Source organism: Geotrypetes seraphini, chromosome 2, assembly GCF_902459505.1.
Source record: "Geotrypetes seraphini chromosome 2, aGeoSer1.1, whole genome shotgun sequence".
NCBI classification, from domain to species: Eukaryota; Metazoa; Chordata; class Amphibia; order Gymnophiona; family Dermophiidae; genus Geotrypetes; species Geotrypetes seraphini.
The window spans coordinates 319,003,653-319,014,017 of NC_047085.1; the positions used below are offsets into that span (position 1 = coordinate 319,003,653).

Consider the following 10,365-nt stretch of genomic DNA (forward strand, 5'->3'; position numbering starts at 1 on the left):
GTTGAAGGGTGGGGGTGTGGGGGAACCCCCCCACTACACTTAGAACTTGCGCTTTCCTTGTGTGAACTAAAAGCTTTAACTTTTCCACTCTGGGGGGGGGAAGAGAACCCCACCCCATTACAATCAGGGGGATGCCGACATGCAGCATTGCTGCAACTCCCCCCCAATCCACTTACAATTTCACCCCAAAAGTAAGCTAATAGGGTGGCATGCATTGGTCCTGCGCAGAAATGTCGGGGCGGGATTGTCAGCGTGCCAATGTCCTGCATGCTACTGATGGTATACCATTCAAATGGTTCAAATAACTGCAGCAGGGTTATGAAAATTCAGTAAAGTACAAAGAAAAATGATAACAACAATTGTGTTTCATAAATCCTTAGTGATGAGGCCCATCTCTCCAGTGCCATTGATTCAGAAACAGAGGCTGCACTAATCTTGAGTCAGGGGCTATATCTCTGCTATTAAGTGTACGATTCAGGCCATGACTCTGCTTCTGATGTTATGGATAAACACATTTGACTAAGGCATGCAATTTATCATTAGGTCATGCAAGCATGTGCCTAGGAATGATGGGGATCTCCACTCTGGCCTGGTTACACTTTTGTATACATCGGCATACCATCACCTGTCTATTTAAAGCAGGGGTGGAATCCTTCCAGGGCCGCAATCCAGTCAGGTTTTCAGGATTTCCCCAATGAATATGCATGAGATCTGCTTTCATTGTATGCTAATAGATCTCATGCATATTTCACTGGGGAAATCCTGAAAACCCGAGTGGACTGCAGACCTCAAGGACTGACTTTGACACCTATGATTTAAAGGTACAGGGCCCGCAGAGTTAAGTTTGTAAAATACAAAAGTCACCACTGGCTAGCCCCCTGTGCTTTTAAAGAAAGTACTGCTGGGAGGCAGAAATTATTACTTTTCATAGTCTCAAGCTATTTTGCCATCTGGTCCCCGCATCTTCCGGAGACGGGAAGAGCACTTCCTGCTCCCACGCCTGGAGTCACCTCTTAGGTAAATCCAATACTGGCTGGCCGTTTGAAACAGAATGCAAAGGTCCTGAAGATCTGGGAGGCATCCATGCCACCTCTATGGAATTTCTTACTGCTAGACTAGTTTGCAAATAGTTAACCAGAGACCACAGCTATCAACACACAGTGAGCGATCACTCCTATTTGATGTGATGGGAGCTGTGCACAGGCCAGAAGAAGCAGAGAGGGGCAACCCACACAGACCTGCAGGAAAGGGAGTCATCTCAGATGCTGTCTTTTGGCTACTACTGCTATTTATTATTTCTATAATGCTACCCGACACAGTACTGTACATCAAACACGCAAGAGACAGTCCCTGCTCAAAAGAGCTTACAATCTAATTAAGACAAACAGGACAAAAAGAGTGAATCCATACGTACTGCTCAGGTAGGGAATTACAAAGGGAACGAAGAGGTGGATAGAGTCAGTGGCGTAGCAAGGGTGAGTGGCGCCCGGAGAGATGGTGCCCCTCCCCCACCCTCATCTCCGTCCCTTTGCTCCTTCCCAACCCCTCAATGAAGTTACAGGGAACAACTTTTAAAACCAATAGGAGGAAATATTTTTTTCACTCAGAGAACAGTTACGCTCTGGAATGTGTTGCCAGAGGATGTGGTGAGAGCAGTTAATGTAGCTGGTTTTAAGAGGGTTTGGACAATTTCTTGGAGGTAAAGTTCATAATCTGTTACTGAGAAAGAAATGGGGGAAGCCACTGCTTGCCCTGGATCAGTAGCATGAAATGTTGCTACTCCTTGGGTTTTGGCCAGGTACTAGGAACCTGGATTGGCTACTGTGAGAACGGGCTACTAGGCTTTGCTCGGACCTAGTAAGGCTATTCTTATGTTAACCCCCCCCCCCCGCCATGTGTGTGCCTCCCTTCTCTTCCCCATACCTTTTAAATTTTCCAGATGCAAGCAACAGCAAGAACTTGCTGCCTATGTCGTGTCAGCTATCCCAACCTACTTCCAACGTCACTTCCTAGGTGCAGGGCCCGGAAGTGACGTTGGACAGAGGCGACACCGACAAGGGCGGCAAGTTCATAATGCGGTTCGCACTGGGAAAATTAAAGAGGTATAAGGGAAGGGGTGTGCACGCACTGGGGGGGCGGGGGGAGGACGGGTGCCTGCACCCCTTACAAAGACGGTGCTCGGGGCGGTCCATCCCCTTGCACCCCCCTTACTATGCCTCTGGATAGAATAGGGTACTATAGAGCAGTGGTTCCCAACCCTGTCCTGGAGGAACACCAGGCCAATTGGGTTTTCAGGCTAGCCCTAATGAATATGCATGAAGCAAATTTGCATGCCTATCACTTCCATCATATGCAAATCTCTCTCATGCATATTCATTAGGGCTAGCCTGAAAACCCGATTGGCCTGGTGTTCCTCCAGGACAGGGTTGGGAATCACTGCTATAGAGGGAATGACAAACAAATATGGGGACTTTACAAGTAGGTTGGGTTAGGACTTAAAAGCATCTTCAAAAAAGTGGGCTTTTAGCTTGGATTTGAATATTGCCAGAGACAAAGCCTGACTTACCGAGTCAGGCAGGTTGTTTAGGCATACGGTACAGCAAGGTAGAAGGGAAGCAGTCAGGAGTTGGCAGTAAAGGATAAGGATGCAGACAAGAGAGACTCGCATGATGAGCAGAGTTTCTGGGGCAGAGTATAGGGAGAGATAAGAGAGGAGAGATGCAGAGTGAATACACTTGTAGGTCAAAAACACCAGCCCCCAGACTCCCAAATGTAGGCCGAAGGAAACCCATAGTGCATAATGAAATAAATATAGTAAAACCTTGGTTTGCAAGCATAATTCATTCCGGAAGCATGCTTGTAATCCAAAGCACTCGTCTTTCAAAGCGAATTTCCCCATAGGAAATAATGGAAACTTCAAGACGCTTCGTTCCACAACCCAAAAACTTGAATACAAAATACTGTACTGCTGAGCGTGATTGTGTCGCGCTTGTATTGTGTTCAGTTGTGCTGCGTTCAGCAATGCGACATGCTATGCTGGGCGTACTTGTACGTGGCACGCGTAGACATGCTCGTCTTGCAAGACAATGCCCGTTGATCAAATTAAAATTTTAAAAAATGTTTTTGTTCGTCTTGCAAAACACTCGCACACCAAGTTACTTGCAATCCAAGGTTTTACTGTATTGGCATATTAAATCCAACTGTACACAATGATAAAACAATGTGTCCTAACAATTAGGCCTGGGAGATACCCTGTGAAAATATTGACCTAGTGGGTTAGCTTACAAGGCTCAACATCCAGGGATACCCGGTTCAAATCCCACTCGTTTTCTCACTTAACCCTCTATTACCTCAGGCACAGAAATTAAATATGAGCCCTCCAGGAACAAAGAAATACTTTAGTGCAGTGTTCTTCAACAGCCAGTCCGCGGACTGATGCCGGTCTGCAGAAATTTCCTGCCAGTCCAAAGGGCCGGCACGTGCATCGGGCCCAAGACAACGTTATCTTCGGGCCGGCTCCCTTTTCTTCATTGCTGCAGTGCACAAAGTTGCAGGCAGCGGCTCCTATGGGTGTCCTGCTCCTGAACCGGAAGCCTTCTCTCTGACGCCGCAACATCAGAGGGAAGGCTTCCAGATGAGGTGCGGGATGCGTGAGGAACCGCTGCTCGCGGCTTTGTGCACTGCAGCAGTGAAGAAGAGGGAGCCGGCCCGAAGATAACAACGGGGGTGGCATAAAACGGCCAGGCAGGAGCAGGCCAGAAAGTAAGTCACACATGGAGGGAGGGAGACAACAAATTTCCCTATCACACACATGCATAAAGTAGGTGCTTATACAAGGCTGTGCCTATTTCTTTGTAATACAGAGAGGCATATTCTAAGGTGACCTCCTAAATTTGTGCCAAACTGAATTTAGAAGCTTCAAAGTTATCCTTAACATAAGAACATAAGCAATGCCTCCGCTGGGTCAGACCTGAGGTCCATCGTGCCCAGCAGTCCACTCACGCGGTGGCCCAACAGATCCAGGACCTGTACAGTAATCCTCTATCTATACCCCTCTATCCTTTTTTCCAGTAGGAAATTGTCCAATCCTTTCTTGAACCCCAGTACCGTGCTCTGCCCTATTACGCCCTCTGGAAGCGCATTCCAGGTGTCCACCACACATTGGGTAAGGAAAAACTTCCTAGCATTCGTTTTGAATCTGTCCCCTTTCAACTTTTCCGAATGCCCTCTTGTTCTTTTATGTTTTGAAAGTTTGAAGAATCTGTCCCTCTCTACTCTCTCTATGCCCTTCATGATCTTGTAGGTCTCTATCATGTCTCCTCTGAGTCTCCGCTTTTCCAGGGAGAAGAGCCCCAGTCTCTCCAATCTTTCAGTGTATGAAAGGTTTTCCATGCCCTTAATCATTCGTGTCGCTCTCCTCTGGACCCTCTCAAGTATTGCCATATCCTTCTTAAGGTACGGTGACCAATACTGGACACAGTGCTCCAGGTGCGGGCGCACCATTGCCCGATACAACGGCAGGATGACCTCCTTCGTTCTGGTTGTAATACCCAACATTCTGTTTGTCCTCTTCGAGGCTGCTGCGCATTGTGCCGTTGACTTCATTGTTGTGTCCACCAGTACACCCAAATCTCTTCCAAGGTTACTTCCCTCTAATACTAATCCCCCCCATTTGGTAGCTGAACATCGGGTTCTTTTTCCCTATGTGCATGACCTTGCATTTCCCTACATTGAATTTCATCTGCCATTTATTCGCTCACTCCTCCAGTTTTTTAGGTCCCTTTGTAGGTCCTCACACTCTTCCGCAGTTCTAACCCTGCTACAGAGTTTAGTGTCATCCACAAATTTTATAACTTCACACTTCGTCCCCGTTTCCAAGTCATTAATAAATACATTGAACAGCAGCAGTCCGAGTACCAATCCCAACAGAACTCCACTCGTGACCCTCCTCCAGCCCGAGTAGTGACCCTTCACTCCAACCCTCTGCCTTCTGCCTGCCAACCAGTGTTTGACCCATCTGTGTACGTCCCCCTTCCAACCCGTGGTTCCACAGCTTCCTAAGTAGCCGCTCGTGGGGTACCTTGTCAAAGGCCTTTTGGAAGTCGAGGTAAATGATGTCTACGGGTTCCCCTTTGTCTAACTGGCTGTTTACCCCCTCAAAGAAGTGCAGTAAGTTTGTTTGGCACGATCTTCCCTTGCAGAATTTGCTTTCATCAGCCCATTTTTTTCGATGTGCTCACAGATGCTGTCCTTTATCAGTGCTTCTACCATCTTGCCTGGAACCGATGTCAAACTTACCGGCCTGTAGTTTCCCGGGTCTCCTCTCGACCCCTTTTTAAAGATAGGTGTAACATTTGCTATCTTCCAGTCCTCCGGGATCTCGCCAGTTTTCAAGGATAGGTTGCAAACTCATTGGAGTATTCCCGCTATCTCATTTCTTAGTTTTTTTAGTACCCTAGGGTGGATTCCGTCCGGGCATCCATTTGCCTAGATTTCTGACCTGACATCCATTTGCCTAGATTTATGAATTTAGTGATTGAATTGTGTCAATTTTGAGAATTTACATCTGCTGTCTGTATTTTGCACTGTTCAGGAAGAAATGCATTTGTTTCTTTTTCTCTGGGGTTGTACTGCATGTAGAGTCTTGCATCTTAGGGTTTCGTTTGATTATAGTAGTAATTTTAGTTTTTGGTCCTGTATTTGCTTAGGGGTTATCTGTGTTCTGGTAGGAATGAATGTTGAGAAGCATACCGTGTGCTTTGTGTAGTTTAATTTTGTGGTTAACCCTTATGTGTTGTTAATAAGATTATATTGTGTGTATATATGAAATTGAATGGGAAAAAATAGTGTTACAATTAGTACTATTATGGGGGCGGGGTCTGGCCCACGACTTAGCCCGGTGTTCTTCAACCGCCGGTCCACAAAATAATTATTTTATTTCCGCCGGTCCATAGGTGTAAAAAGGTTGAAGAACACTGCTTTAGTGGACCTGACTGTAACTCGTTTTGAGCTACTGCTGATAAAGGTGTGAGCAAAAGAAAAAACAATGAAAATGTTCAAAATTTTTATTTCAAAAGCAAAAACTCATTAGTTAAAATTTTCCTGTGCATCCGTCAAAAAGAAGCTTGTTCAACACCCATCAAGAATACTTGACACACAAAATGTTTGGCCTGCTCCACCGTCGCATTCATTCTCCTACCCCTTCCCCATGAGATTGTCATTGGAATGCTGTAAGGTTTCACACATATATATATATTCTGATATAGGTCAGAATTTGCTCATTTGGTATTATACTTTTAAAGAGATCATTCATATACTCTTAATTTATTTTGATTTGAATTATGGAGTCTTTTTCGTCTTAAGTGTACTCTGTTCAGACCAATTGACCACACCCCTGAGGCAGGCCTCCACCTGGGGGCCGAAACACGGACCATGTCGGGTCATCGGCTGGATCCTTACAATAAGGACATCACGCACACAGGACTTTTATATATGTGTTTTTTATTCATGTGTTTCTGTATTTATTTTGAATTTATAGAAATAAAAGATTGTTTGTCCCAAGGTTGACGTGTTCTATCCCACTCCCCACTTGTTCTCTCTTTGTTGGATTTTAAGTGGGGTTTCTGTTCCCTTTACTTTGTCCTCTATTTGGAATAAACTACCTGCAACCTTGCATCATGCCCCTTCCCTTATTTAAAAAGTAGGTTGAAAACCCCCTTTTTGAGATAGCCTTCAATTCATAACCCTACTCCCCACTGCTCTCTGCTCACCACCCTAGCCAGAAGTTTAACAGTTCATTCTAACTGTAACCCCTACTGTGGCATCCTGTTTGTCTGTCTGTCTTGATTGATTAGATAGTCCCTGCTTGAATGAGCTCACAATCTCCTTCTGTATACAGCACTGTGTACTAGAGAATGGCACGGGGAGGGGGGGAGGGAAAATTTGTCCCCCTCCCTGTGAGCTCGTCCCTGTCCCGTCCCTGCGAGCTTGGTTCCCGTCCCCGTGAGCTTGGTTCCCATCCCCACAACCATCTGATCCCATCCCATCCACACAACCCTTTACGCGGTCCAGCAGCCCCCTCCCTCCCGCTCGCTTGCCGCGGTCCGAGCATCTCCCTCCCTTCGCTGGCTTCTTTTAAATTTTCTCTTAGCAAGCAGCTGGAGCCTTGAAGTCGCGTGCGGCTGCCGGAAAGTCCTCCTCTGACGCAACCAGAAACAGGAAGTTGCATCAGAGGAGGACTTTCTGGCAACCGCACGTGACTTCAAGACTCCGGCTGCTTGCTAAGAGAAAATTAAAAGAAGCCAGCGAAGGGAAGAGGAAGGGAGGGAGATACCCGGACTGCAATTGGGAGGAAAGAGGGATTTTGCGGACATTTCCTCAGCTAACTGCAGGGACAAGGCCATTCACCACTCCACAGGGCAGTGAATGGCCTTGTCCCCGTTCCCTGCAGCAACCATTTATTTTTTTTTACGTCCCCGTTTCAGCGGGTTACCACAGGTAACAGTCACCGTGTCATATTCTCTACTGTGTACCTCTAGTACAGTGGTCTCAAACTCAAACCCTTTGCGGGGCCACATTTTGGATTTGTAGGTACTTGGAGGGCAGCAGAAAAAATAGTTAATGTCTTATTAAAGAAATGACAATTTTGCATGAGGTAAAATTCTTTATAGTTTATAAAACTTTCCTTTAACAGTTAAAAGGAAAGATATATAAACTATAAAGAGTTTTACCTCATGCAAAATTGTCATTTCTTTAATAAGACATTAACTATTTTTTCTGCGGCCCTCCAAGTACTCTATTTTTTTCTGCAGCACTCACATTTAAAGTTCAATATCTTTTCCTTCTCAAAACTGGCACATTTCAATCACTAAATTGAAAATAAAATCATTTTCCTACCTTTGTTTGGTAATTTCATTAGTCTCTGGTTGCACTTTATTCTTCTGACTGTGCATCCAATACTTCCTTCCCTTCTTTCAGCCTCCTGTATGCTTCCTCTCCTCCAGACCTCATTCCCTCCCCCAACTTTTTCTTTCTTTCTTTATGTCTGTCTTTCTCTGATTCCGTGCCCCATTTTTTGCTTTGTTTCTGGTTCCCTATCCCCCCTCCTTCTTTCTTTCTTCCTTCCTTCCTCCGTGCCCCATTTATTGCTTTTTTTTCTGGCTCCCTGTCCCCACCCCACCTTCTTCTTTTCTTTCTTCTTTCCTTCCTGCCCTCCCCCATGCCACCGCCGCCGCGGAATAGGCTTCTGATGCTGCCACTATCGGGGACAGGCCATCTCCCTGCTTCTCTTCTGCACGGGGCCGACCAACTCTCGCTGCCCGACGTCAATTCTAACATCGGAAAGGACGTTCCGGTCTGCCAGGCAGTGATTGGCTAGCCAGAACGTCCTCTCGACGTCAGAATTGACGTCGGGCCGACAGAGTTGGTCGGCCCCGCAGGGAAGAGAAGCATGGAGATCAAAGAACACGGTGCCGGCCTGATCTCCGATGGCAGCAGTGAGAAGGGAAAGGAAGCAGGTTGGGCACCACTGCTCTAGACGAGCTGCGAGCCGCATTCTAGGGAGAACAGTTGACCGCCCCCCCCCCCCCTTGGTACGCCACTGGAGCAGCAGCGTGTCTGGCCGGCTCGTTCGTTCAAAGCCGCGGGTGGCGGCTCCTTGCGAGATGCAGGAGTGGATACATATATATATATGTAAAATGTTAGTATTTTTAAAAATTGTTTTAGATGTACAGTGGTACCCCGGAATCCAAACGCCCCAGAACTCGAACGACTTGGAAGCCAAACTTTTTTTTTGTCATGGAATCCGAACTCTGCTTTGGAATCCGAACACCCTGCACATGTGTTTGTGCCCCAGAATATTTTACCTTAAAATCCAGTGTATTTCCTGTTAAAATTTGAGTTTGTGGGACCCAGGAATGGATTAATCCAATTTCTATTATTTTCAATGAGCAAAATTGTCTTGGAACTCGAACGGGGTTCTGGAACGGATTAAGTTTGGATTCCAAGGTATCCCTGTACTCTTATTCTCAGCTACCCAACAACACCTGCAGGTTTTGCTGGAAGAAAGACTGCATGACAAAAATGTATGTAAAGTGAAACTTTTTTTTTAAAGATGCCTTCAGAGAGAGAAAATTTATCACCATATGCAGCCTGACCACTAACTCGTGCAATACCAACATACTAAACATATTTAAAGATTACTGGAGTAGAAAACAAAGTGACACAGAAGGAGCTTGCTCGATACTGGGAGTGCTCGGTACCCACTGGCACCCATCAAGCTAGTTCCTGTGTGCTCTATAGCAACCTCCGTGGATACTTTACTTTTTTTTGACAATATAATTCAAGGAGTCACGTGCCTCTTCTTTCTTTTCCATTTTAGGCAGAACTACATGGAAGAGATTACCACCACTTAGAGTGGACTGAACTCTTAGCATTTTTTTTTTTTGCAGAACTGCAAACTTCCCCCTTTTCTACTCCTGCATAAGTCATCACCCCCTCCCCACGCCCCACCCCCTGCCTTAAGTCCAGGGATTAGTAACGGGAAGAGGTAAAAGCTTCTCAAGTAGTGATGTGTGCCGATGGGTTTCACACAAACTTCAGCGAACCTCCCTTATCCCTCCCTTCACTCACCATCTGCGCGATCTTGAGCATCGCCGAGCAGGACCTGGCGTAGCCGTAATCGACAAAGGCCGGGTCCCGGGAGACGGTGGGGCTACTGACCGTGGTCCTCACTACGGTCACTCTGTGAGACATAGCGCTCTGCACTCAGGGCGCCGCTCCTCCGGTATCAAATCGGGCCCGCGGACTGAGGGCGGAGTCTCCTTCCCCCCTCTCCAGGCCCCACCCCCCGGCCCGGCTCCGCCTCCCCACTTCCTGGCTCCTCCCCGCTCGTTTTCTAAGAACTCAGCCTCGAGCTAGGTATGGCGCGAGAGTGGTTTCCTTTCGGCTTTTTCGGCAGTAGCTTGCATCTTCTGCAACCATTTTTCTTAGGTTCCCAATTATCCCCCCCCCCCCACCCCCATTTAGTTTTATTTTTTAATTAAAAAATAATCTGATTATTTCATCCAAACTGACTAATTTCACCTATTGAAAGAAATAAGGCATATATTAGACAATTTTTTGTTCAAGAAAAAATAGCTAGATACTATTAAAGCACAATAAAAAGTTCAGTAATAAACACACAAAAAAACTTATGCATAAAGTTATTTAGATAAATTATCCGTACATCTTTGCTTCATTGGCTCCCCATCCATTTCCAAATACAGTTTAAACTTCTTTTGTTGACCTACAAGTGCATTCGCTCTGAAGCCCCCCCCCCATATCTTTCTTCACTCATCTCTCCCTATGCTCCTCCCCCATGATCTC

General features: G+C 46.2%; 1 protein-coding gene across 1 annotated transcript in view; it reads right to left on the reverse strand.

Annotated features, from left to right (window-relative positions):
* CMTM7 (CKLF like MARVEL transmembrane domain containing 7) overlaps window positions 1-9,822 on the reverse strand; it is an 86,185-nt gene extending 76,363 nt beyond the window's left edge. The window contains exon 1 of the mRNA XM_033930105.1: window positions 9,631-9,822. Within this exon, the coding sequence (XP_033785996.1) occupies window positions 9,631-9,753 (123 nt within the window). The 5' untranslated portion in view covers window positions 9,754-9,822. The remainder of the gene's footprint in view (window positions 1-9,630) is intronic.
* Between the last annotated feature and the right edge of the window lie 543 nt (window positions 9,823-10,365).